This window comes from Centroberyx affinis, unplaced genomic scaffold, assembly GCF_046629955.1.
Source record: "Centroberyx affinis isolate AG114_WGS23_722 - 3 ecotype Tasmania unplaced genomic scaffold, CSIRO-AGI_Caff_v1 ptg001645l_1, whole genome shotgun sequence".
Classification (NCBI taxonomy): Eukaryota; Metazoa; Chordata; class Actinopteri; order Beryciformes; family Berycidae; genus Centroberyx; species Centroberyx affinis.
The window spans coordinates 13,055-40,667 of NW_027280078.1; the positions used below are offsets into that span (position 1 = coordinate 13,055).

Sequence of the window (27,613 nt, forward strand, 5' to 3'; positions counted from 1 at the left end):
ATGACAGCCGAGAAGAGCGGGCCCGTTATAAACGGTAAACCGGAGGATGGCAGAGACCCGGAAGGGTCCAGCTCCAGCCTGGACAAGGGGGACTACAACGAGAGGGGCCACTGGAACAACAAGATTGAGTTTGTTCTGTCTGTGGCCGGAGAAATCATTGGACTGGGCAACGTCTGGAGGTTCCCTTACCTCTGCTACAAGAATGGAGGAGGTAAGGCAGTTTCCCTTACCTGCCTTACAAAAAACGGACATGGCAACGGTTTCTCTTACCTGTGCTGTTAGAATGGATGTTAAGCCAGTTGCTTGCTATATAATGGAGGAGGTAAGACAGGTTCTTGTGTTACAAGATGGGTGGAGGTAAGACAAGTTCCCTTGCAGGAATGAAGGAGGTAAGACAGGTTCCATTAAAAAGGAAGAAAAGCAGATTATCTGATCCATGAGGTAATATGGGATAGGATATGATACGATACCATAACCTTGTTAAAATGTGAGAAGCAAGATTCCTGTGTGAAGGAAGTAAGAGGAGTTATCTTATGTCTTCTACAAGAAAGCAAGAGATAAGACATATCCCCTTAGAAAGCTATTAGTAATGAAGGAGGCAAGAGAAGTTTCCTATAATATCCATTATTTCTCATGTCTTTTATTATTTCATCCATTTTGCACAATCATCTCTATCATCTCGATTATACAAAAGAGGAGACAGTAAGACAGGCTCCTCTGTTATGAGATGAGAATGGACAGGTAAGACAGGTCAGATCCCTCATTAACCATCATTGGCCAGCACAGTATGGATCCACATCCAGCTCATAACGTGAAAAGGTCATATTACAGTATGAGTGTGCTGTCGTTATGTGCACTTTTATCGTAATTCTGTGAATTGTCTTAGAATAGGCGCTCAGGAATGAGTTTTGTCCAAGTACATTTTGAATGGTTAAGTGGCTCAGTGAGTTACTCCACTGTAGATGAGTGGCACTTGTATTCTTTGTAAGCTTGATGTATTCTCCTTATTCTCCTTCCCCCTGTGTTTCTGTGTGCGTCAAGGTGCATTCTTCGTTCCGTACGTCATCTTCTTTGTGTGCTGCGGTATCCCTGTGTTCTTCCTGGAGACCGCCTTGGGTCAGTTCACCAGTGAGGGAGGGATCACCTGCTGGAGGAAGGTCTGCCCGCTGTTTGAGGGTGAGAACACACTCACGTTATTTCTTATATATGTATGTGTGTTTGTGTGTGTGTGTGTGTGTGTGTGTGTGTTTAAGGAGAGTGGGCAGTCCAGTCACTTTTAGTATTTTTATTTTTATTTAGATAATAGGACAGTAGAGAGAGACAAAGTAGTGGGTGCATGCCCACACACGCACACACATGCACACACACACACTCACACACACACACACACTCCACACACACATGCATACACACACGTGGATCTACTGTAGCAAACTCCAATTAAAGATTCCAGTTAAAGCAAAGCCCAGTTAAAGATACAAGGAATGATTAACACCTTTTCAATAGATATTATTATCAATTTATTTTCCTGTGTTTCTCTTGATTCAGTTTTTGATTTATATTGATTAGATCACCCGTACAAGCACATTGTTGGGGAGTGGCTCAGTAACATCGTTCACAGCTTCCAGTACTTTAGTAATTTGCGATATTTTAAAAAGCCAATCCCTTGCTTCTTCTCAATGAAACAATATTCATTGTTTTCTCTTTACCTCTTTGATTTTTCAGGTATTGGCTATGCAACCCAGGTGATTGAAGCTCATCTAAACGTATACTATGTGGTGATCCTAGCCTGGGCCATCTTCTACCTCTTCAACTGCTTCACCACTGAGCTGCCCTGGGCTGGCTGCGGACACTACTGGAATACAGGTAAGAGCAAAGGGACGGGGAATACATTCTTCTTGCAAGCATAAATTATGACGTGCATCCTGGGAAAATGAAATCACAAAACGCTTTACCTCCCTGCCACCCCCTGTTTTTTATACTAACTGACCCACAACTACAGTACATTTTAAGTGTTGATCTATAATATGCATTGTTATACCTACAATTATATATCCAACATTCTGTAAAGTGTAATAACTTTCTGTACTCTCTGTATCCACAGAGAACTGCGTTGACTACTATGGAGATAACGCCACCAACATCACAAATCCCAACGCAACCTCTCCAGTCATTGAGTTCTGGGAGTGAGTACAGTTTTTTATTTCTCATTTTATTTTCATTGCATTTTAATGAGTTTGCTCATGCATAGAAAACAGTTAGAGGGAAAATGTGGTTGAAGCTAGAAATTAAGAAATGAGTCTGAGCAAGGTTTGAAGCATCAACTATAAGGGGCCAACTGCATCATCCTCTCATGACTGGCATTCATTATATCAGAGGCTCAGGTTCCTATTTGCAGCATTTCACTCTGTTCACACCTCTGTTTGTGGGCATAATGCCACATTCCAGGACATACCATGCAGGTGCTTTTCATCTCTATGAGTATATATGATGTATTGAAGGAAACACCTTTTGTCCTGTGATAACATGAGTAGATGCGTGTCAGTAGGTGGTGTTGAGCTTGTCAAACCCTTACCCCTAACAGTTAGTGCCAATCTCTAACCTATAGTTGAATAGCGGAGCTGCTGACAGCTCCAGTAGGCTGCTTCGCTGACCCTCCTAGCCTTTCCCCCGATAATTAGTCAGCCCTTTTCAAATTTCTGTGTCAACGGGCCTTGGTAGGCCAGCTGTCTCCCAGCTAGAGCCATGTGTATGGCAACGGATCAGGCCTTGTCAGTGTGTAATGCTGACCACACTTCCTGCCTTGCTGCCAGATGCTACATTTACACTGCTGGCTCAAATTGGATTTTTTAACTTACGTGAAAACCAATTCAATCTTTTCATTGCTGTCAAAACAGGTATATTCAGATTTTTTTGTGTATTTTGGCATTTCTAAACCAAAATAAAGACAGAAGATCTGTGTAACAGTGATGAAAACATCAGATTTGAGCCAGCAACATAAACCCAACCAGAGAGGAAGGCATGCCCAAAGGAAATGGCCAAAGGGCCAACCACCATGTTGTTGGCAAGGTAACAACTGACCAGGCCTTGTATAAACTATGCCAAGATAGACTGTCATGTTTTTTACTGTATATATACTGTAAACAAAGTTCAAGCAAGCTGCATTTTGTCCTATTTATGGAGCTTTTCTATTGGTGGTCCAGATATGATGTTGTTAAGTGCATGATTTTATCATATCCTATATAAACTGAAGAATACAAAGCTTATGTTTATATTCCCAATCTGTTCCGTATAATACATTATGCACAGACACGCAGACGCAAAGATACATACAAGACAAACACACACACACACACACACACACACACACACACACAAACTAGGCTTTGAACTGCCATCACGTTAAGATTTCTGAAATTTCCATTATTGAACTCAGTTAATGTCAATGCTGCAAGCACTGTAACCAGTGGAAGAAAAAGAAATTGTAGCTACTTATAAATTTATTCTGTTAGTTGCCATTACTTTTGAAATGGCAACAAAATATTAATTAATGCAGCCGTGATGCTGTATGTGGGCATTTACTTGGATGGACTTTGGACCTGGAGTTTAAGGGAAACTCCAAGTCCAAATTTCCTGCACCTAAAAAGAGAGTGACAGTGATGTGCGTGTTGTTTTCTAGTTTCTAAAACTCACAAAATAATAAAGGAAAATCAGAAATATTGCTTTAGTAAAAACAAACTAACCTGCCTACTCTTATACTTGGTTATACTGGTGTGGTCAGGTAGTGAACAGCTTACTTCTGGGTGGTGTTGGCTCGGCTCCAGCTCCAACCAAGCTGAACCCCAGAGGACTGGGGTGGCTGTTAGCCTCGATCTTAGACACATGGGCACACGCAGGTACACATGCACTAACACACTCACATGAACAGTGCACAAATAAATTCAAACACACACAGATACAATGCACTATGCATGTATACACAAACATCCACATACTGTATAGACATAAGAACATGCACAAGTATTTTTCCACGCATGAAGATTCACATCCTGCCCTTCCAACTGACCAGGGAGGGAGAAAGGAGGGGTTGTGTTGGACCTAGCTTGTGGCCGGCCACCAAGAACATGTCTCTATGATCAATGGCTGGTCAGGAGCTTTGGGGGTGAACTCGGTGGCAAAGCTTTGGCAGCGGCGTGTTGCTCTGTGGCCCCAAGTCTCTCTTCTCTTCCTCCCTCTATGCCGTTGCCTGGCTGTGATTCAACAAACAGGAAATACGCTGTTGATTCACCACCGCTGACAACCTATGATTTCATTATCTCTGATAAAATGCCTTGTGTCTCGCTGCTGCACCATTGTACCTGTACGCACATTAAAGTAGTAGGCCTACACCAATACAACAACACTACAACACAACAAACTAGAAGGGCACTCGGAGAGCGCAGACCTCCGCCAAGGTTCGTGCTATTATTGCTTGTTCGTGAGTCGGATCCGGATCCGCGCCAAAATTTAATGGGTTCTTCCTTGGCCCATGCTACACCCTTCCACAAAGTTTCATAAAAATCGGGCCAGTAGTTTTTCCATAATCTTGCTAACAGACAAACAAACAGACAAACAAACGGCACCGAAAACATAACCTCCTTGGCGAAGGTAAATATTGACCTCGTAAAGCCACCTGGAGCTTGAGGGCTTTTCACTTTCAAACATAAAGTCACTCTACAAGATCTAGATGAGTTGTAAGGTCAATGAAAAATGACACATTATATTAAAAGTATTTCAGAATACACCATTAGACCAGAACCACACCAAAATATACACCAAATACGCATGAAGCTGGGCAGGACAATGTTTTGAGGTTGAGGGATAGAGGTGCCACATGGTGTGGAAGAATTAACTGATATTCTAGGTGTGTGTTTAACCAGCAGAAATGACATTATTCACGAATCTATTTATATCCAGCAAATTAGAGCAGATATTTATTTTTCATCATTCTCTCTCTGTGCAGTAGCTCTGTTTTCACTTAATCACTCTGAATAAGAGCATCAGCTAAATGTCTAAAGATTAATCTAATAGCCTCCATAGAGATCCCATTTTTTATGTGTGTGCTGCACTGGAGTTCAACCTCCAGGAGGAATTGTTTTGAGAATCGTACAATGCTAATGTAGGATATATGCACATTGAGGTGTCTTCTACAGTGGCTACTACTGTATGTCACTCAAGAGCATTAGTTCAATGCCTAAAATGTAAATGTATATTAGTAATCAGAGGGGTATTAGAGAAAGACGGTTTAAGAAGTCCTAAACTAAATTCTGAATTCTGACTTGAGTGAGCTACGTACGGCATAGCGGGAACAACTGATTCCAATTTCAGTGATCAGGCTTGATCAACTCCGGATTGGTTGAGACTGAACTATGTGCATTCATGGCGAATTTATAAAGCCATCCTCAATCGAGGACTGAAAATAGGATTAATCATGGATTCAGAGGGCGAAAAGCAGACCAGAGCATCATATTTCACTCCAGCCGAACAAGAAATATTAATGACAGTTTATCGTGTATTTCAGCATATTAAAAAAAAAACACTTGCGAGACAAAGCATGGCAAAAAGTTAGAGTTAATGCGTGAGTTAACTATCATGTTTAATGCCTGTTTTAGTCATTCAACATTTAACAGACCTGTGTAAACTAATGTTTAAACTAACAGGAAGGACATATTGCCTGAATTGTACACTCTTAATGACTTTTTTATATTTAATTCAGGTGTAATCCAGGTGGCATGAAATGCACTTGGCAACAAATTAAAAAAAAAAACAAGAGCATAATTCAAATTTGTGGGATTTTATTTTGGTTATAACTATTCATTTTCTTAATAGTAGCCTAAATGTAGGCCCAGGGTTATTTGATTTCCACTCTGTATCTAATTGGAAGAAGGCTGAGGCCTGTAAAATGGGTGGGGGGTCCCACCACCACCTTTCACACCAAGAAGAGGAGCTGGCCCTCTCTGAACAGTGGTAGACAGGTAATTGATGGCGTCCGTCTGAACGTAGCTCATCAGAGCCAACTACCCCCAGGACAGATGTGAAAATACAGGCTACAGGTGGGTGTGATGAAATATATCGCAGTCACCCTCCCTTGAAGTAAAGCCCTGCAAATAATTTGAGCTTCCATGTCAACGGGATCTTCCATGACAGGTTTAAAGCCATTTTCGAGATAAGTTGAACAAACTGAATTGTGTGATTCTTAAATGCTGCAGGCTCAGTCGGGTTTACCAGAAGTAAGCCTCAAGTAAACCTGCCACAGAGCAGGTTAGCTTGAGAACACAAGTTGCCATAGTAACTGATCTAGACTTACTCTGATCTCAGTTTTTGGAACAGAAAATCCTGAATTTCCATGAATTCTGAGTTAATAGATCTGGATAACTTGCTAATCCCGGTTTCTGGAATACCCCTCAGTTTTGTTGCTTGTCTCTGGGCCAAAACAGACGCAGAGTACTGAAGATATCAGATGGCATCGAGCACATGGGGGGGATGCGCTGGGAGCTGGCCATGTGTCTGGCCCTGGCCTGGTTCATCTGCTACTTCTGCATCTGGAAGGGACCCAAGTCTACTGGCAAGGTAAGATGGAGCAATGCATGTTTACTTTCCTGTGTGTGTGTGTGTGTGTGTGCGTGTGTGTGTGTGTGTTAACGTGTGTGCGTGTGTGCTTGAACTGTTTTTATTATGATGTACCCACCAAGTAAGCAGAAGTGAGTTATCCTTCGACTTTCTTCAAAAATCCTTCCAGTATTTCAATTCAGGAATGTCTACACCGGAGTTTCCAAGCCTGGCCTCCTGAATTTCATGAAATGAGCACGTCTTGAAATTGCAGATATGTGCTCCATCCACAAAAACTGAGAGAAATGTTTTCCCATCATGAAAGGATTATGTGAAGCGCACACAACTAGAAACAGTATTTTGCCATTGAAATAGCACCGTGGAAAGAAAGAACCTTGTTTTTAACAAAAGTTTTTTCTCATTTAACCACGACCAAAACTTTACCGTTACCTTAACCAAAGTTAACCGTTAGCTAACCTTAGCTAACAGGTAGAAGAACAGGTGAAGATGCTGTGTGCTATTTGTGCAATTGTCACTCATTTTGTGGTGGAGGAACGTAATGTTCACATAATTTGTGTCAAAGTTTGTGCTTATTTCACAAAATTTTATGAGACTGTCTTGCAGTTTTCAGTTGCAGTTTTCAGTGTATGGTGAACCTCAACATTTAAAAGATTTGTTTCTACTTTTTATTCCCTTGAAATTGATAAATCATTTGTATCTGCATGTATGCATTTGTGCATGGGTGCATGCATGTGTGTGTGTGTTATTTCACTATTATTACCAAGGTTTTTTACTGTAGCAATCTATATTCTCAAGAAACATGCAAACAAAACGAAACAGTACAGCACATCGAAACTGCCATAGCCTTAAACACTTTCCTCCGTTGTCCTCAAAGCAACTCTTTTGCAGGAAGCCATATGAATTCTCTCCTGCAACCAGAGGACAAAAGTGGGTCTCTGCACCCCCCAATTCTGCCTTTCCTCCTATCGCCCTGTCCATTCTAATGTCCTCCCTGAGACTCTACCAGCAGTCCGCACCTCGCCTTCCACGCTCAGCAGCCCTTAAGAAACTCCTCACAGATTCAATGAGCCAGAATGAGCAGAGAGATAGAGAGATCGAGATAGAGAGAGAGAGACAAAGAGACAGAGAGAAAGAGAGAGAGAGAAGAAAGAGAGTGAAGAGAAAGGAAGAGAGCTGTGTGAGGAAAAAATTAATGGGTTCACATTCTACATGACGGGGAAAAAAACGACTAGGCAGCAATGCCTATATCTCCCTGAAGTGTCTTTTGTCCGGCTGTGAAGTAAGAGGGAAGAATGCTTCTTCATGGCTAGGCTTTAGCAGCCGGTCCAAGATTGATTCCTGCATTCACTGGAGGAAAGGAGAGCGTTCATGAGGAGCATGCAGAGTATACCCTCAGCCCCCTCCTCCATGGCCTCTCTCTCTCTCTGTCTCTCTCTCTCTCTCTCTCTCTCTCTCTCTCTTGCTCGTCTGCTATGAGACATTACCACAGCTTGCTAGCTGTAAGAGAGAGATGCTTTCTTCTTCAGAGAGCCCACAGACCATTCAGTTCCCCTCCGCTAAGCTGTTTGCTTTGTGGGCCATGTTTGCCAGCCATTCTCACATTTAAGCCCTCCCGTAAGATTTACGGCGAGGCAGGGGCGAGTTTGACCAGTAAATTTGGGGTGGCTTAAACGTGCTCCCGTGGTGAGCAGGAGGGAGTATGTGGAGCATCAAAAGTTCATGGAGTGATGGAAAATTTTCCTTTTCATCTCCAGAGAAAGAGAGACAGGGAGAGCTAGCATGGTTTAGGATGTGTAATCGTTTTATTTGACTAATTGAAGGAGGGATGAATTGGGCAGAAGACAAGTTTTCCCACACTCTCCCTGTAGGCCACACAAGGATTACCACAGATTAGAGTGGACAGATTAAGTATCATGGATCTCTGGTTTCACTGTTCGAACACATAGGCAGAATGTCTTCAAATTCGTAATCATTGAGGGCATAATGTGCATGTGCATATGTGTGTGCGTACGTGCATATATGTGTGTATATGCACAGATTATATATATCTATATTTGAAAAGGCACAAACCTGTATTGTGCCGTATGCTTTACATGGCCTTGGCTTGACTTGCCTTGGGTGTAACAAGCGTTTTAACAGTCACAGTCACGCTTCAGTCCCAGCATTGTAAGAGTGAACTGAACAGCTCTGGAGTTAGATTAACGAGCTCACTGCATCAAGTGCAGCAAGGTAGACACAAAATGTTTGTTCCCCCAACAAAACAGCAGCTTCCTCAAAGCCCATTCATGAAACTGCTGCTTAAAGTACAGTAGTGTGACCTGGGTCACATGGGTAATTGGAGTGTGCATGCGTGTATGTGTGTGTCTGTGTGTGTTCAAGCGAGTATGTGTGAGTGGTCCATTTTATCTGTGTGTGTGTATGTTGTGAATGAAGTTGTGTGTGTGTAGGTGTGTGTATGTGTGTGTGTGTGTGTGTGTGTGTGTGTGTGTGTACTTGTTTCGAAGAGAAGCACATTTTCCCACACTGCCAGCATCACTCCTCTGGGCTCCTCCTGTTTAAGAGACGGGGCCAGAAGAGCCTTCTTTTCTTTTCAGTCTCCTGGCCTGGCTCTGTGCTGTCCTGTTCTGTTCTGTCCTCAATTGGACTTTGACTGGATGCCAACAAGCCAGGGGATGTACGTTGCCCACCGCTGCCTTCCAAGAGGCCAGGGTCTTTGTTCAAGGGGTTTCTAAGAGCCTTGAGATGTCGAGCACAATTCTGCAAAGCTTGAATAGTTCGATAAAGGAGTGTTGGTTTGGGGGTTAGCAAGTGCTAGCCACTGTAAAGCAGGTATGGCTGTGTTACATTTACTGCTGTGCAGCTGACTCCAGTACTGTGTACGATACCCCGCCTCTGTGTCCCTGCATGACAAGAGTACTAAGATTCATTAACCTGTGTTCCAGGGTGACACTAAAGTTACTGTAATGTATTACCATTTTATTGCTACCAAATATAATATACTAAATCTTCTACTGGAAATTTGGGTTATGAACTTGGATGATATGGTAGACGGAGACAGTGGACTGAAAACATTAAGAACCCCCACTATGTTTAATGCAACTGAAAGACGGGTTCACATGCTCTATTCCTTCTTACATCCTGAAAATTATTTGTCAGACATTATAATGAATATGGTAATAGAACATGCTATAGAGTTGAGTGTAGCATAGAAGTCCCCCTTTTTATTTTCATGTTAACTGTACTGCTGGTACCATGCTGAGGAATTGTTTGGAAAAATCTATAATGCACATATCCAGGTCACATGTTCTTTCAGGAGACAATGGCTATCACTGCATAGTTAAGTACCATGGCTTGGGTTGATTACTAACCTGAAATAAGGCAACAGTAAACATGTCGTCCTCCACGAATGATGCAGTCCCACGATGGGCCAATCAGTAACAAGAAAACAAATGATGTAGTAACCCCCCCTTGACATGCATCATTCCCCAAAGTTTTGTTAAAATGCTATCAGTAGTGTCCAAGGTATTGTGTGTGACGGACGGACAGATGGACGAACAGACCTAGGCCGTTCCATAGTATACATATACATCACTTTGACACTCACAGCCCACCTCTTCTGTTCCTGGCATTTTCTTTCTTTCTCTGTATGTGCGTGCCTGTGTGTGTGTATGTGTGAGTGTGTGTGTGTGTCAGCAGGAGTGCCAGTAGTACTTCTCCTGCTAGTCTTCCTCCTCCTTCTCTTCTATCTCCATGTAATCCAGTCTCTCAGTCTGGATATATCTGTGTGTGAATAGGACCATAGTGGCTGGAAATTCAAATTACTGTAAGGATGGTACCATCAACCTCTTCCCAGCTTCTTCGTCCTCCTCTTTCTCCTCAGGAGTCTTTCAGCCCAGGTTTTTCAGTACTTTAGTGAAGCACAGCAGTAGGCACAGTAGATGTCCCTTCACTGTAATCTATCCTGCATTAATGCTGCAGAATTTTTCAAGTATTTCCTCTTTTGGGGGAACAACAGTGCTGCAGCGGCACAGAAACATGCCTACATCTGTAGAGTTAGAGGAGGTTAGAGATGATGAGTGCAGTATGTTTAGAAGGAGCCTCTGTTGGTTACAGCTCAGTATTATTCAGCATTGGCTATTGTTGTCAGGCTTTTGCACAAATCATTTTACTATGACTTAATTTTGTAATTCATGATGCCTGGTTATGTAAGTAAATACCAATCGCAAGTTCTGAAAACAACTTGGTGAAAACTGTGTTTTTTGCAATGTGGACATGAATTAATCTTCTAAATTCATGTGTGTGTCTCCAGGTTGTGTATGTGACAGCGACATTTCCCTACGTCATGCTGTTGGTCCTACTAGTCAGAGGAGTGACGCTGCCAGGAGCGTACGATGGCATCAAGTTCTACCTCTACCCAGACATCTCCCGTCTCTCAGACCCTCAGGTAGGCTCGTACCTGCCGGTTTACTACTGGTCCAATACCGTAACTGGCATCTGGCTGGCATCATATTGTATGTTTGTACACACCACAAAGGAAGTACTAGCACAATGGTACCAAGCTGCCCACCTACCTACACAGTATGGGAAATGTCTGGTATTATAGGGAGGTCAGTCAGTCCTTCACAAAATGTACTCAACACGACCACCACCAACTTCCATACTCATTTGTAAAAGCAATTTCAAGGCTCTTTGTATCCATCAAAGCATAATCCGGAACTACAGCTGTGAATGTGACAGTAATTCACTGCTGCAGTCGATTTTGGATTTTCACAGAAAAACACCTTTTCCTTCATGTATCCCCCCCCCCCCCAAAAAAAACAACAACAACAACAAAAAGAAACTGTGTAATTCAAGTAATGGGGTGGTGGGGAGTATGAATTAAGACTTTTCAGACACCTTGTATAATATTCACCTACCCACATGCATAACTGTGATCTATCTACCTACCAACCAAACAACTAACCAACCAGTCAATCAGCCTACCCTCTTGTCTGCCTGCCTAACTATCCACCAATTTGCCTGCCTTTCTACCTTCCTGCATGTCTACTTATTTACCTTCCTTGTTACCCAGTTGTCTGCATGTACTGCATGCAATGATGACGTATCGTATCCTGGATGATAGATATGTAAAATGGATGTATGGAACTTATCTGATGGGTACAACTTTACCTAGAAACATACTGTGCAAGTTGAAAACATTAATATTTTACCTTGCTACCTCCTGTGTGTGCTACTGCCATATGTACCTAATCCCACCTATCTCATGTTTCTCAAACGGACAAATTAGACTCCCCCTTCCCTTCCTACCTAATTGATTAACTTCAATCATTCTTTCAACCTAAACTTCCTTCTAGCCTACACTTCTTTCCTACCTAAACTTCCTTACTTCCTTCCTACTTATCATGTCACCACTTACCAATCTATTTACGCTAATACTTCAGAAACCTTAATCATGTAGGTAATCAGTCACTCCACTCTACATTCCACCCTATCTGACATAATGAATGTGAATGGTTATTACACACAGTTGTAGCCATTGTAGAAGTCCCACTTGGTACATTCCTAAAACCCTGTTGCTGCACTGTTGCACCACACCCAAGAGGAATTATTTTGAGACTCCTTAATGCAGGACAGACTCAGGGTGGGGAGGCAGTGACTACCACTTTAATTATGCATTCTCACCAGGTTGTGTCATTTTATCAGGTGGTGAAGCAAAACAAGCCGAGTAGCTGCCAGGGGGACAGGTGGTGTTGTCGTTAGTGCTATGGGGGACCAGTCTTTTTACACATCTATAGTAGCACAGCATATTGCATTGCAGAACATTTATCTACCAAACAACTGCTTGTTGGGTCATTCTGACATCTGTTTCCCACCTAAATGATTGCTCTCTGAAATGGAGAAAAAGTGTGGCACTAGGCAACTACTGCATGTAGTGGTTGCAGTTAAAATGGGACATTGGGGACAAACGATAACGGCTACATTTATACATCTCATAGTATAGTGATAGTACTGTGGCTTACAAAGGAGCCAAGATTATCATAGCAGTGCTCACACTTCCTGCTGGTGATGAGATGATCTAAGGTCGGGCAAATAGCCAGCTTTCAAAACCCACAGGGCTGAAAGATCAGGATTTGAGGCTAATAGAGGTGGCGCATTACCATATAAACTCATGCAGAGACGTGCACACACACACACACACACACACACACACACACACTCACACACAGAGCAGACTCCTTGACCTCGTCTGGAAAAGGCAGACGGTCCGGGTTGCTAGGCAACTGTGCACCAGAAAATGTCAGTGGATGTGGTGTCATGACAACCTGAACAGAGATAGAGAGTTTGAGTGAGAGAGAGAGAGACAGCGAGAGGGGAACAGAAAGAGATAGATAGATAGATAGATAGATAGATAGATAGATAGATCATTATAGAGGTACATTAGGTACGAACATTAGTATAGGTAGGTGGGCATTAGCTCCATAATGAATTGGACTATGTGACAGTACGTCACATCTAATGCGCCCATCCACCACCCTGACCACAACACACTTATTTTCCAAGGTGCTATTTCAATGTCAAACTACTGCCTGTTTCTAGTCGTGTCTCCCTTGCATAATCCTTTAGTGGTGGGTAAACATATTTCTCTCACTTTTCGTGCACAGAGCACGTGTTTGCATTTTAATGCATCATGCTCAGGATCTTATCATGAACTCCTGTCCTGTCTGAACACCTGTTTCACACTCTACTTGGCACCATGGGATGAAATGCAGTGAATGTGATAATAAGACATGTTGCAGCCTCAGAACTAGCTACTAGATATTCAGTCAATCATTACAACTGTACAGACAGACCAGCCAGTCTGTTTCACACTGCTTGTTGGCAAGATAGCTCTATGTGGTGAGATAAGTGTTAAGATCATACAGTAGCATGACATAATCATAGTTTGGACCATATACTGCAGTTAATGATTTTTAGTGTTGTGATCTTTTTGTTTCACTCAGGTTGGCAAAATGGTTTCATGTTTCCAGGGGTCATGAAACTTACTAAGGGACCATGACAGGTTTCAATTCAAGTAATAAAATGAAAACCAATGAAAACATTTTAACTAACCCTAACCCTTTGCACAACAGTGTGATCTGAAATGATACCGAACTATATGATATACCTGCCAGAAGAAGCACAAATGTTAGCCTGTATCTTCTTTAATTTGATAGATTGTTGTTACAACTGTTGTGAGGTGAGATGGTTGTTGCATGTGTGAATTTAGTCAGACAGACAGAGAGACAGAGAGAGACACAGGGAGAGGAAGAAAGAGAGAGAAAAAGAGAGGGAGAGACAAACAGACAGGGGCACAGAGTGAAGGAGGGTGATAAAGAAGCGCTGCTGTTTGGCAGAGGAAGACATTACTTCTGACACCAATGTTAAATTAGCTTCCTCAGGGACAATCAGGGCTCTGTTCTGTTCACCAGGCTGTGTGGAGCGGTGCGTGCCTGTGTGTTCCCCTTCTCCTTTTTACACCCCAGGACTTCATCATGCCTCCCCCATTCTCTGTTTTCCTATACCTCTCTCCCTGTCTCCCTCCTTCTCGCCCTCCATCCCTCCACTATGCTTCACACACCACCCCTCCCTCCCTCCTTCCTCTCAACTATGCTCCCCACACTCTCATACTCCCTACCCTTCCCTGTTATCATCCTGGCACTCAAACTGATGTATGGCTATTTGCTTCTTTTTCCCCAGCGTCCCTCATGCCTATCCCACTCTCTCTCTGCTCTAACTTCCCTTCCAAACACTCTCCTAACCTCCTTATGCCCTGCCTCATAATACTTTCTCTCCTTATCATCCAAAGCAGCAGGAACTGGAGTGTGGTTGTATTTTACCCTCCTTAGTCAGAAAAGTCCAATTTAATAGGATCGTTAGAGGCCTATAAGTTGAGGTGGTTCCTCCAGGGTTTTTGTTAAATTCAAAATCCGATAACAGTTCCATTTGCATCTGTGTTTACCCTATCAATATCAATATTAGATAGACATGTGCAGATCATTTGGGTTCGATCAATATGGGTTTTTGAAGGTCAATACTGATATTTTTGGATTGAACGTGGCGATAACCAATATTTTATGCTGATATTAAATTAAATTTGACGATTCTATTTGCCAAAAGTAAAAGAAAATAAATAAATAAAAAGAACCACAAGTGATGTCCCAGAATTGTATTTTTAGCATGGTGGAAAACACCTAGACCATTGGACACTACAACTCTACATTCAAACCCAGGATGATGCTAAATACAAGAGAATAACGAGAAGAATAATATCTATGATACTGTGGAATCTGATCGAAATGTCACATAATAATCAATTCAGGGCTTCCCATAACCAACCAGAGTAGTATTGATCAATTGCAGTATAGGTAATCAAACAAACTGCATCACATCCATATCCATATCAGAGGTAGACTGGCTGATATCCTATTTTTACTAAAAGGCCAGTATCTGCCCTGTATATGGATATATCAGTCTAACCTCAGTCAGTGTAGCCTGGAGTTCCAAAAGTCATCTCTGCTATCTGTCTGTTTAGACAGGCAAGTTCCTGATTGGAACACCAATCAGGAACTCTTGGTGAGTTAGGACAATGGAACATCAATATATTGAAATTGTAAATCTTTTTATTGATTGTTGATTGTTTTAAGTCTGTGCCACAGTTTCTTCTCTCTCTTGCACTCTTCTATCTCCTTTATCTCTTCCTCTTCCTTTTTTTCGGAAATTATCTTATGTATTATGCATTAATTGTGTTTCAGTCTCTATTTAAACATGCTATCGGTGTTTGGCCAGTTTTCCCTCGTAAAAGATCCCAATGAGAATAATAATAAAAATAAATAAATAAAGGTTAAATCAGTAATAATAAAAAATAGGACTCCAGCAATCCTACTGGACTCCTAATGGTTATATCTGGCTGCCCAGTATCTACCCCAGGCACTCTCCTACCTTCTTCACATAAGGACTCCACTGTGCTCTTTATTCCTTTATTATCATTCAATTACTGATTTGATTCAATTGTCATAGATTGGCTTGCAGCAATGTTCAAAATACCTGGAGAAAACTAAGTGGGTGGAATTGTCCTACCCCCAATCTCTAATATAAACTGCGATACATTGCCTTCCCCTGTGCCATCTCCCATCCCTCATCTCCTCGTCTCTTTTCTTCTCTCCATGTTCACTCCTTGCAAAGTCTTCCCTTGGTCTTCCCTGCTCTTTCCTTTGGTCCAACCCTCCTCCCTTTCATTCTTCCCTCACACCCTTACTATTACCAACTCCCTTCTCTGTAGTCCTGCTCTCATTACCACCCTGTGCTTGGCAACCAAATCCCAGAATACCCACCTGTCTTTTTTTCCAATGCGAAATCCAACTCTCTTGGTCATTTTGTGACATTTTCAAAGAACTGCACTAAAAGAGAGGCAAGTAAGAAGATAAAGGGAGTGATAGTACAGCATGCTCATGGATTTAAACTGATGCAGCAACAATCATATTGTTGCTGTTAATCTTGTATCTCCAAAATGTTGACAAAATGTGGAACTAAGAAAAGCACTCCTGATTTTAGATTGAACAAAATGAATTTTTGAGCAGTTTTAGAGGGTTTTTTTTTTTAGTTTTAAAGGGTTTCATAAACCCAAGTGTTGTAGAATCTTCTCAACCCATAGACAACTATGTAATCTTCAATTGCAGTTAAAACATGGAAATCACCAAAACTGGAGTTACAAGGCTTTCACATGACAACAGAAGTATGCATGTTAGGAAACTGAGCCATTACAACAACCCACGTCTCTCCCATCTATGCCAAGATATCATACCATATGCTGTGTCAAGCCCTATACTGGGTAGAAATCCACCTTCATTGCAACTTAACATTTGAATATTTGAGAACATTCAGTACTGATAATGAACCTTATAAACTCTTGCAGACCTGCGGCATTGGATAATGCAATAACACAAATAATGATATAGATACCCTGTTTGTAAATGTCACAGATTTGCTGTACGGTTTGGAAGTAATGTGGCTTATGTGGCTAGTAAGTTTCTCATTGATTCACTTCAATTGATGGATGATGGATGTCCACTGGATTTGCTTACAGCCTAGCCTTTCCTGCTTTCCTAGCTTTCCCTTGCATCTTACGTAAATATCTAAAGCCTATGGATCTCATTTACAAAAAGGAGGGACGTGAGAAGCACCAACAGTGGTACATTAACATTACAAGAACACACTCTTCCATAAAACAAGAGCCAATGTCGTCCAGCTTTCACACAGTAAAAAAGTTTCCTCGAGCCACAGTCTCAACATAACCAAACACAGGCCGTCCAAATTAGGCACAACATCAACAAGTGATTCTCTCCGAGCCTGGGCCTTTAAGGTTTCCCTGTGCTGTGCTGCCATCAGCCGAGGGTGAACTAAAGGGAACATTAATGAACATTAGGAGAGAAAGGCCTGTTCTTCCACAGGAACAGTCCTGTGTTTGTGAGGTCAGAGAAGTTACCGTGGTTACTCCCAGAAGGGAGAGAAGACCGGGCGTTTGTTAATTGTTTCTCGGTGGGGAAATGAGATTAGTGGCTGAATGGTGATGTGAGAGAGTTTTCAAAGAGCCATGCTGCATTAAGTTTGAATTCGCTTGCGCCCTACGCTATCCGCTGGGTCCTGGGGTCCTGTACCGCACCACAAACTAGTTTCATGAAGCGTGTTTTACCCCTAAGAATCTTGCATGTGTAAATCCCCATGTAGTCTATGGATCTAATTTCTGTATCTTTTTTCCAGATTAAACTTTAATATATGTATGTCAATAATTGTCCTCGTCTTAGCTCCCAAGAGGAAATAAAAACCTTGTGTTATAGTGCTTCACCTCTACTCCCCGCCAAATATATAATGTTAATGTGATACTTTTTTGCCCTGCGATAGAATGGGGAACTATCCAGAGTGTGCTAAAATGGATTAAGTGGATAGAGAAAATGAGAGAATGAATGAATCCTTATTGATCCCCATAGGGAAATTCGCTTTTTTCTCAGAACGTAAAGCCAGCTATAGAACAGCACCCTTGGAAATGATAGGGATTCAGTATTTTACTCACGGACACTTAAGTGGGATGGGTGATTGCTGACATGAGGGCTAGTTGAAGGACAGTCTCCCTACCCACTATGCTACTCTGCTGCCCCTAAGGATCTAAAAGGAATACTCTGAATAAGTAGAATGGAATATGAATGTTTAATCAAAATATACTGTAATTGTTAGCTCACAATACCAGGATATAAGAGGAAATAAAAACCTTATAGCTGCTCTCCTTTAATCCCCACCTAACATCTGAAAGGAATGGAATAAGTGGAGTGGAATATGAATATTTAGGCAGTTGACGACTTTGTATCTACTTTTAGGATGTTAATCCATGATTCATGCTGCTCAACTTTACGCCTCTCAGAGGGAAAGAAAAAGGTTCAGCTCAGCTATAATTTCATTACAAATTCATTGAGAGGATGGAAATCAGGTAGATGAAGAGTAACAAAAGAAATGTGGTTTTTAATTAGAGCAGATAAAAAGTAACCTCTTGGTGTATCACGGTAATCTCCTGTAATTGGGAGAGCCTATTCTATTCATGCAAATTCTGTGGCTCAATTAATAAAACAGCACACAAAGAATTTATATTGTCAGTGAGAAAAGGCTGAGAAGTATTAATAAGGCGGTAATTAAAAAGCTGAATCAAGTGCATGGCAAATTTTCAGATCCCTTAAAAGTCTGTGTGACTGTAATTTGTGTGTGTGTGTGCATGTGTGTGTGTGTGTGTGTGTGTGTGTGTGTGTGTGTGTCTTTATGCACATTTTTGCATCAGGTATGGGTAGACGCAGGAACTCAAATCTTCTTCTCCTATGCCATCTGCTTGGGCTGTCTCACTGCTCTTGGGAGTTACAATGCCTACAACAATAACTGTTACAGGTAAGGATCTGTACACTTGATAGATAAAATCAATGAGTAAATTAGAAAGGCACTCTCAGTAAAAGAGGTGAAAAGTTGTGCCTTCTATCACTGTATCTTTTTGTCACTATATCTCTTTTCTCATAGGTACCTTTATGTCTAAAGCCCCATTGATAAAAGGTACAATGTTGTATCCTCTGATTGATATGGATGGATGCAAAATGTGAATTTTCTTTCATCAGACAGTATGCCTGTGCATGGGAAAGTCTACAGGAGACAGAATGCCTGTGTCTCTGTCTCTGTGTGATTTGTAGTATCAAGCACAGTGACAGCTCTTGCAGTAACTGTGATCTCTTGCTCGTTCTCTCTGTCTCTCCATCTTGCTCCTCAGGGACTGTATCATGCTGTGTTGTCTGAACAGTGGCACCAGCTTCGTGGCAGGTTTCGCCATCTTCTCTGTTCTGGGCTTCATGGCCTACGAACAGAATGTTCCCATCGAGGCTGTGGCCGAATCTGGTGAGAGAGTAACAGACGACTTTGTCGTCATGATGTTTCTGAATGAAAATCTAAATCAGAATCAACTTTCGCAATTGTAACGTGACCTTCGCTTTCCTGGTGTATTTGTGGTAAAAGTAAGCAGTAGCAGTGAGTAAGAAAACAACACAGCAGAATTATGTACCGAAAATGCCAGTAACGAATGCACACACACACACACTTCACCAGATATAATACAGCTTAAATAATGCTTGTTTGAATGTTAATCTAAGTCCAACCATCGATCATATTGTGCTACTGCACAAATAAACATAACCTGTTATATAACTCACACACTCTTCACCCAGGCTCTTAGACGACCGCATTATGATTTATTCAAGCCAGCATGAATGATTTAGTGAATGTGACAGAGCGAGGGATTTGAAATGTTTGTCTGAGAGCAGGATGAGGGCACAGCTTAATGTTTTAGATGGGGGCTGCCAGCAAACTTAGGTGCTAAATAACACAATGGCGTGCCACCTCTTGTTTTGAGCCACATCGTCTCATACCACTCTGAAAGCTGTTGGCTGAAACAATATCTCATCTCATTTCATCTCATCTACAAGTCCATTCAAACCAGACACTGATACCTTTACTTCTCTATACTTCTATATACTGTATGTAGTAGAGAACCTTCACAGCCTACCATAATACTGTGGCCATGTTGTTTTGTTTTTTGTTGTTGTTTTTGAGAGTGACAGCAGGGACACTAATACATTTATACCCTATGCTAAGGCTGTTGCCATTATACCTCTGCCTTCTCTTTCATTCTGTCTGAAAAACTCCAGCCTGTCCATGACAATACTGTAGTAATAATACTCCTGTTTGTGTATCTTGTGTGATGCAGGTCCTGGTCTTGCATTCATTGCGTACCCCAAGGCTGTTACTATGATGCCTCTGTCTCCACTTTGGGCTTGTCTCTTCTTCATGATGCTCATCTTCCTTGGCCTGGACAGTCAGGTGAGGACCACTGGTGTCAGGATATTGAGAAAATCAAAAGGAAAAATGTTTTTGTTACGACTCTAAAAAGGTGACCCCCGCATTCGGAATCACATTTGAGCCTGTTGACCTCTATTAAAACCCAAACCTAGGTTTAAGGGTTGGAAAGTTGGATCAAGTTGTGCAAGTAAAAAAACATCAGGGGAATGGCTCAAATGGCTTGACTTTTAACGTAACCATCTGGTTAAAGATAAGATAAGTTAAGATGTTTCTGAATCAAAATCTAAATTGGGATAAACTGTTGTTTTTGCAGTTTGTGTGTGTGGAGAGCTTAGTGACGGCTGTGGTGGACATGTATCCAGAGACCTTCAGGAGAGGCTACCGCAGAGAGCTGCTGATCCTTGGCATGTCTATAGTCTCCTTCTTCATAGGACTCATCATGTGTACGGAGGTAAGACCCATCTGGGGTTAGGATTAGAGTTAAAGTTACTATGTGTTGAGTTTTCAAATGGTGCATTATTGCATTATAACACTACTAGCCTACTAAAAGTTGCAAACACTGCTGCTACTGTGGCCCCATATGACCTGTTTTGGTCTTTTTCTCTGCTTATTTAGAAACATTAGTTAACCAGTCTGCCAGTGAGGGAATATAATATTTGGATGACAATCCAAGCGAAAACCTCCCAAAGAACACCAAATGACAGCATGAAACAGCTTTTTGGGGATACTGTTATAGCAATGATATTTGCATTTTATTACTATCAAATTGCTGATTTGGCAGAAATATATTAATGTAGAAATCCTACATGAAGTATCTTGAGGAAACAAAAACAAACAATAATAACAATAAGTAGCAAATATAGTAAAATATGGATGGGAGGATTGATAGTCCAAAACTTCTACCAGCCAAGACCTTCAAATCATGTTTGTCTTTTTACTTCTGTGTAGACATATCATCATCATCATCATCATCATTATCATTATCATTGTCATCATCATCATCATCATCATCATCATCATCATCATCATCATCATCATCTTCATTATCATCAAATCACAAATCTGAGATGAATCCCATCCAGGTATGTCACAGATGAATGTTATCATTCCACGTGATGGAAAACATTTGCCACTTTGTTTTAAAGGCCATCTTACTAGTCTGTAGTCTTAAACGTGCAATGTGTACTATTTCTTTTTTTTTTTTTGAAGCATAATATGACTAGTACATAACCCTAACTCGCACCTGAGACGCCCGGCCCCCAAAAGAATTGGCTCGCGCTCACAGTCCTCCACAAACTATGCAAGGATTTCTTAGCCTTGGAAATAGCTAGTGTCAACATATCTGGGTGCTTTAGCTTTTGCTTGTTATTCTATCTTGGCTAGTTAGCCTTCTAACAAACCAATAGCAATAACAAGTGGCTCTAATATACACCAGTTGAATATGTTAGCTAACCTCTGTAGAAACATTTCCTACATGTTTTCTAATTCAGTATTTTGTTATTGTGCTCAACATTAGTCTTTGTTACGGCTAGCACCCCTATGCTGCTTGTGCACTTCAGGCCAAGGTCCATTCAAAAATCTGGTAATTTGTTTCTGTTTGTTTATCGGCAAAAAACACACCTTGGATAATATACCTTGATACTTATTTACTAACTGGTAGGCTGTTGTGGTAAATTCGGCATATGCATATCCACCAAACAGCATTTGCAGAACAGCAGGCATGTTTGATTTGTTGTTGTTAATCACATCGTTGAACAATAGAGGTCATCACTGAGTCAGGTACTACACATGGTACACACAATTTATTAGAGCGGGAACGCGGTATATGACGCCAGCTTTCTCCTAATTATGCCGACGTTGGCTACCTCCTGAGATAACTCCACCCACTTTACATCAGGTATCAGAAAAATGCCAAACCGTTTAATCGATTTTTTTAACCATCGGAGTATAATTAAATTTTCATATTTTGTATACAGTTTTAATATCCATTCAAGACCACAAATTAACCACAAAAGAAAATCACGGAATTGCCTTGCCAGGGGCTTTAAAGTCATCCATCTAGGCACCAGTATTTATGTTGTCTGCTGTGCTTTTGACATCTTTCATGTTTTTGTTGTAATAATGGAAAAGAACCAGGTCCACTGCACTCTATCAAATCCCTATATACATTTACTATACTGTGCTCTAGTGGTCCATAATGGTTGTGATACACAGAATATTTTGATGCAATATAGACAGGACTTTTTGTGAATAATTATGACCAACAATATTTTCTTTTGTCCAATGTATGTGCCACTGTTTTCTCCAGTGACTTAACCTCCGTTTACCTCAGTGCCTATCCTCATCCCTGCTGACCCGTTGCCATTGCATAAAAAATGCCATGTTACCATTGGTTTTACTCACATCTCATCTTCCACTCTGCCCACCTGCACTCAAGACACAACTCATCCTTTATTCCTTTCTGCTTCCATTAAAAGAGCCATCATGAATAAAATCTCATATGAAGCATGGAGTAGGATTACATCACGGTTCAAACGGTCTCCACTGGAAAGTTCTGACAGACGAGAGTCTGAGGTCCAGTGTTTGGCTGAAGCACGGGCCTGGAGACACTTAAACATTGTGATGATATGTACAATGCATTCTCAGTTGTTTAATAGTAGTTTAAAACTGTGATGTAATCCTACTCCAGGATTCATGTGAGATTTTATTCATGATGGCCCTTTTAGTGGAAGTAGAGAGGAATGAGGGATGAGTTATGTCTTGAGTGCAGGTAGGGCAGAGTGGATGATCAGACGTAACATCACTGGTAACAAGGGCAACTTTTTCTTTTTTTTTTATTATTTTTTTATTGATTTTTAAATTTAACAAACACATACACACCTCTCAACATAAACAACAACAGAAAAACGTACAAAACAGAAAAATCCCACCCCAAACCAACAACAGACACAAGGGCAACTTTTAATGCAATGGGGATGGGTCAGCAGGGATGGGGATGGTCATAAGCAAATTAGAGGTAAAATTACTGCATAATACAATGGCCTACAAGGAACAAAGCAATAAGAAAACACTGTGGGTCCTAATTATTCACAAAATGCCTTTTTATATTGCCTCAAAATGTTCTCCATGTATCATCACCACTAATGGAGCACTAAAGAACACAGTGTATATAGAGTGTATGGAAACATGAAGGGTGTTCAGTGAATGAAAGCCTTTCTAATGGTGTGGGCCTCCCAGTTCTCTTCCATTACTGCAACGTAAAGATGGAAGGTCTTAAAAGCACAACAGACAACATAAATGTTGGCTTAATACCACTCAGGCTATAAAGAATATTTGAAAGTTGACATTTGGTGGTATTCCCCTTTAAAGGCAATGTATTGGCAACCCTTTGAGGCAATGGTAATGCTACCTTTGCCTGGTATGGGGATTGACAAATACATGTTTTGCTGGGCTATTAGGAACAAGACTGTCATGGAAAAAAAAAACTGTTTGCTGGATAAATGCTACCAATGTGTCATGGCCCTTATGCTTTATCTGCCTCAGAACTAAATCAATTATCATTATTATCTTACAGAAACCTTGTATCTAATTTTTTTCTTTTTCTTTTTTTTTTGTCTGTCTCTGAAATCTGACATTGTCTCCCGTGTATGCAATGTTTTATGAGCAAAGCCAAACTACTGAAAATGCATGTAAAATACCAACATGGGTGAAAATTGGAAAATCAGTTTTTCTGTGCTTGATTTAGTTTGCTGTGTACATTGGCTTCCTGTATGGGATTATGCCATCAGTTGCTGACAAGCTAAATTAGGTGCACCTGAGTCATTTCATATCTGATGTGATGTGTGGCTCCAACCCAGTCCTATACGCATTTATTGGCTGTGACAGTAAATTGACTCCTGTCCTGTCCTACCAGGGAGGGATGTACGTGTTCCAGTTGTTTGATTCGTATGCTGCCAGTGGGATGTGTTTGCTGTTTGTGGCCATCTTTGAATCCATATGTATCGGCTGGGTGTATGGTAAGACATAATGCTAAACTGGAAACATAACTAGAAGTCTGTAAGAAATGTCTTTATTCAGCAGCCAGCACATTGACAAGATAAAAGGCTTCCTATTGTGTATGTCGGTGTGTGTGTGTGTGTGTGTGTGTGTGTATGTGTGTGTGCGGGAGAGAGAGAGAGAGACAGCAAAAGAGGGAAAGAGAGAGAGAGAGAAAAATTAATTCACCAAGTTACTCTGATTTCTAATAGATACATGTGCGTACCTTGCGAGTAAACCTCAGAATTGTTTTTTTTCAGCCATGTTACATCAGATAAAAGTTATTTGTCTTTCCTCATAGGAACACACACACACACACACACACACACACACACACACACACAGCCCAATGACAGCCAAATTGCAGTACAGCATGACATGCCATTGCACAAAGCAGTGTACAGTACAGCACCATGCTAGCTGCATTAATATTTCTTCTATGCCCTCTGCTGGAGAATGGGCTATAACACATGCAGCATTTAGTCAGTGATGTACAAGGTGCACAAATCCTTTATTTAAATATAAGTAAGATTACTATTGCTATGGTAGAATAGTACTCTATAAAGTATAAAAGCTCTCCATTCTATATTTCACATTTCACAACAAATGTAGTGATGTTTTTTCTGTTAAATGTACTAAAATGTCCTGCAATGTTCTTGCACTTCTGTACTATGTACAATGTTCTGTACTTGATACATTAACCTTAAGAGAAAAAGATTAGGCTTTAAAGATCAACCCTTTAACACTATTCTCAGCCTAACTCAAGCAGGGAGGTTCATAATAAACACATTCATAATTACCTTTATGTCAAGTTGTATTCACTACATACAGTATATTTGTATACATGATGAAGAATGAAAGTGTGTCTCTTGAGACAAAATGTCAGACTAGATATTGAGTAATATACATAGTCAGCAGTTCTATTTAAATGGTGAAATACTGTCAAATTAAATCAATCACTTCATTGTTTTGATGATAAATAAAGAAACCCTGAGCGCCCTGTGCGTGACAATGACACTTGTTTGTGTTTCAGGAAGTGACAGATTCTACCTAAATATTGAGGACATGATTGGCTACAAGCCTGTCTTCTTCATCAAATGGTGCTGGATGATCCTCACCCCAGGCATCTGTGCTGTGAGTTCACTGCAGACACTTCGACAAAATCAACAGCAGCGGTATCATCAACAACAGCAAACAACATATCATCTAGATGAGCAAAATGGTGCTGAAGGACAGACAGACACATGCAGGAGACACTCATTCTTTTATTTTTAACCTACCATGTGGATTCTGTGTTTCAAATTAAGTCCAATATTTGGTTATAACCTGTAGGTGTGCTGAGACCAGCTTGTTATTTATTTTTTCAGATTTTCATAATGAAAGCAAAAAATATTGGAGCGAACAATCTGTTGTACATTGCTACTTTGTCAAATATTTGAGAATTTCACACATATTCACAAGTATTTAAACATGCAGGATTGGATGTGATGGATCTTAACACACAAAAGATTCAGTTTTGACTATTTGGATAGTTTTTTCTCCCATAAAGAATACTTTCAGCCTCTGTTCTGTCTGCCCCTCACTCTATATTTATGACACTATAGCACATATCACCTCTGAATTAAAGCTAACATCACAATTATTCAGAGAGAACATCTTGCATCTCTCTCCTACTGTGTGAATGATAACAGTTATACAAATAGAATTTCATTTTTGTCTGCTGCAGGGCATCTTTCTGTTCTTCCTGATTAAGTACAAACCCCTGAAGTACAACAACGTGTACACCTACCCTGACTGGGGCTATGGTATCGGCTGGTTCATGGCCATGTCCTCCATGGTCTGCATCCCTCTGGGGATTATCTGGATGATCTGGAAGACTCCTGGCACCTTCGCTGAGGTACAAACACACACATGTGCAGTCTCCCCACCAATCCTACGTTACTACAGCAGGATTTCATAGGGGGGGACTTGAGGGAGGAACAAGGGTAATGCCTTCTCCCTTGTTAGCACACTATTGCTAATACACAGCATCTCAGTGTGTGTTTGAGTGAGGAGTTTGCTGTGGGCAAGTCATCGGGATTCTTCCATCAATGGTTGAACTAAGACACTCAACACTGATCAGATCTACACTCACCATACACGAAGAAGAACACATCCCCCATGTTAACTATGGAATTTAGGCAGAATGTAAGGGGAAAACAGGAATACCCATCATTAACCTTATCAAAGGTGCTATATATAGCATTAAACATTAATATATCGTTGTCAAAATAGTTGTAATACCTTGGTATAATTACTGTAAACAAATGAAGCCATGGTGTAGACCACATTTCCCATAAGTCCCAATGCGTCCTGTCATGAAGAGGATGCTGCTATTTGTCCCCACTTCCCCTCCCTGGCTCTGCCTTCTTTGCTTCTTCAAAGGTCAAATATTTTCTCTCTTGCTTTACAGAAGACGATAAACAAGTTGGAAGTGATCTTTCCATAGGCCTTTCTCTCCGTATACCATCAAACTTTAGCTCTGTTTGCGCTGGAACAACAGCTCCCTCCTCCTGTTTTTGTGCCGTAAAGCAATATCCATTTGTGCTGTAAAGTAATTCAGTAGATATCCCGCAAAATCGAACCCAGTAGCACACAATGTAATGCAGTGTAGAGGCCAATAGAGGCTGCCAATCGTTTTGGCGATGGTCTCGTTTGTTTACACTAAATATACTAATGTCTCAAAATTACTGTGGTATTGATTTATTGATGTTCAAATCCTACACGCAGCACCTTTAAAAGTGAACAAATTATTTACTGGCACACAAAAATTAAATTAAAATTTTAGATTTTAATTTTATGTTGATTTTGTTGAAGTATACGGAATGAGAGATGACCTCTCTCTCATTCTCTCTCGCTCTGCAGAGAATGAAGAAGCTGACCACTCCCAGCCCAGACCTGAAAATGAGGGGGAAACATGCCGCCCTCAGTCCTTATGCTGCCAATGATGCAAAACTAAAGGGTGATGGGAAAATATCCACCATCTCAGAGAAGGAGACACATTTCTAACTGACCGCCTGACCGACCGACCAAGCTGCCTGTCATCTACACAACCATCGCAACAACGAAACTACAACAAACAACAACAACAACGGCATTATCCACCACCACACAAAACAGGAAGTGAAACAAATGACTCGGAGTGTTATTTTTTTTTGTAAAAAAAGAAAAAAAGGAAAGGTTATCACATGATTATGTAGTCTGCTTCTGTTTTGCACAAACTTTGATAACACATTTGTTGTTTTAAGTTAACATTGTGACTAAAGCAGTCGTTTCTTTCTTTTTTAACCATTGATATTTTAAAATCTGTTTGATGACATAGAAGTTGTCCTGGTACCCTGTCAGTGTTGGTCGCACTAGTGTCTGTGCCTTTAGAACAAAACCAATGTGTTGTGCTGTAAAAGGTTTACACTTGTATTGGCAAAAGTGCTGTCTCCCTATTAGGTACTAGGTACACAAATGTGACTCTCTAATATGTAGCAGCTTGAGGACCTTTCTAGATAGTTCTGTGTGT

General features: G+C 40.9%; 1 protein-coding gene across 1 annotated transcript; it reads left to right on the plus strand.

Moving 5' to 3' along the window:
• slc6a11b (solute carrier family 6 member 11b) lies at positions 1-27,108 on the plus strand. The gene is made up of 14 exons (XM_071528259.1): positions 1-211; positions 1,042-1,176; positions 1,726-1,866; positions 2,105-2,186; positions 6,477-6,609; positions 10,919-11,053; positions 18,470-18,573; positions 18,944-19,068; positions 19,934-20,046; positions 20,339-20,476; positions 23,939-24,041; positions 25,094-25,194; positions 25,787-25,957; positions 26,965-27,108. Exons 1-14 carry the CDS (start codon positions 1-3, stop codon positions 27,106-27,108), a joined length of 1,836 nt encoding a protein of 611 aa, XP_071384360.1.
• The last annotated feature ends 505 nt before the right edge of the window (positions 27,109-27,613 follow it).

Bases quoted from the DNA above. Each gene is read 5' to 3' on its own strand.
- slc6a11b (XM_071528259.1), top strand. From the start codon at position 1: ATGACAGCCGAGAAGAGCGGGCCCGTTATAAACGGTAAACCGGAGGAT. The intron at 212-1,041 runs GTAAGGCAGTTT...GTGTGCGTCAAG, and splicing joins CTGCTACAAGAATGGAGGAG to GTGCATTCTTCGTTCCGTAC. The intron at 1,177-1,725 runs GTGAGAACACAC...TTGATTTTTCAG, and splicing joins GGTCTGCCCGCTGTTTGAGG to GTATTGGCTATGCAACCCAG.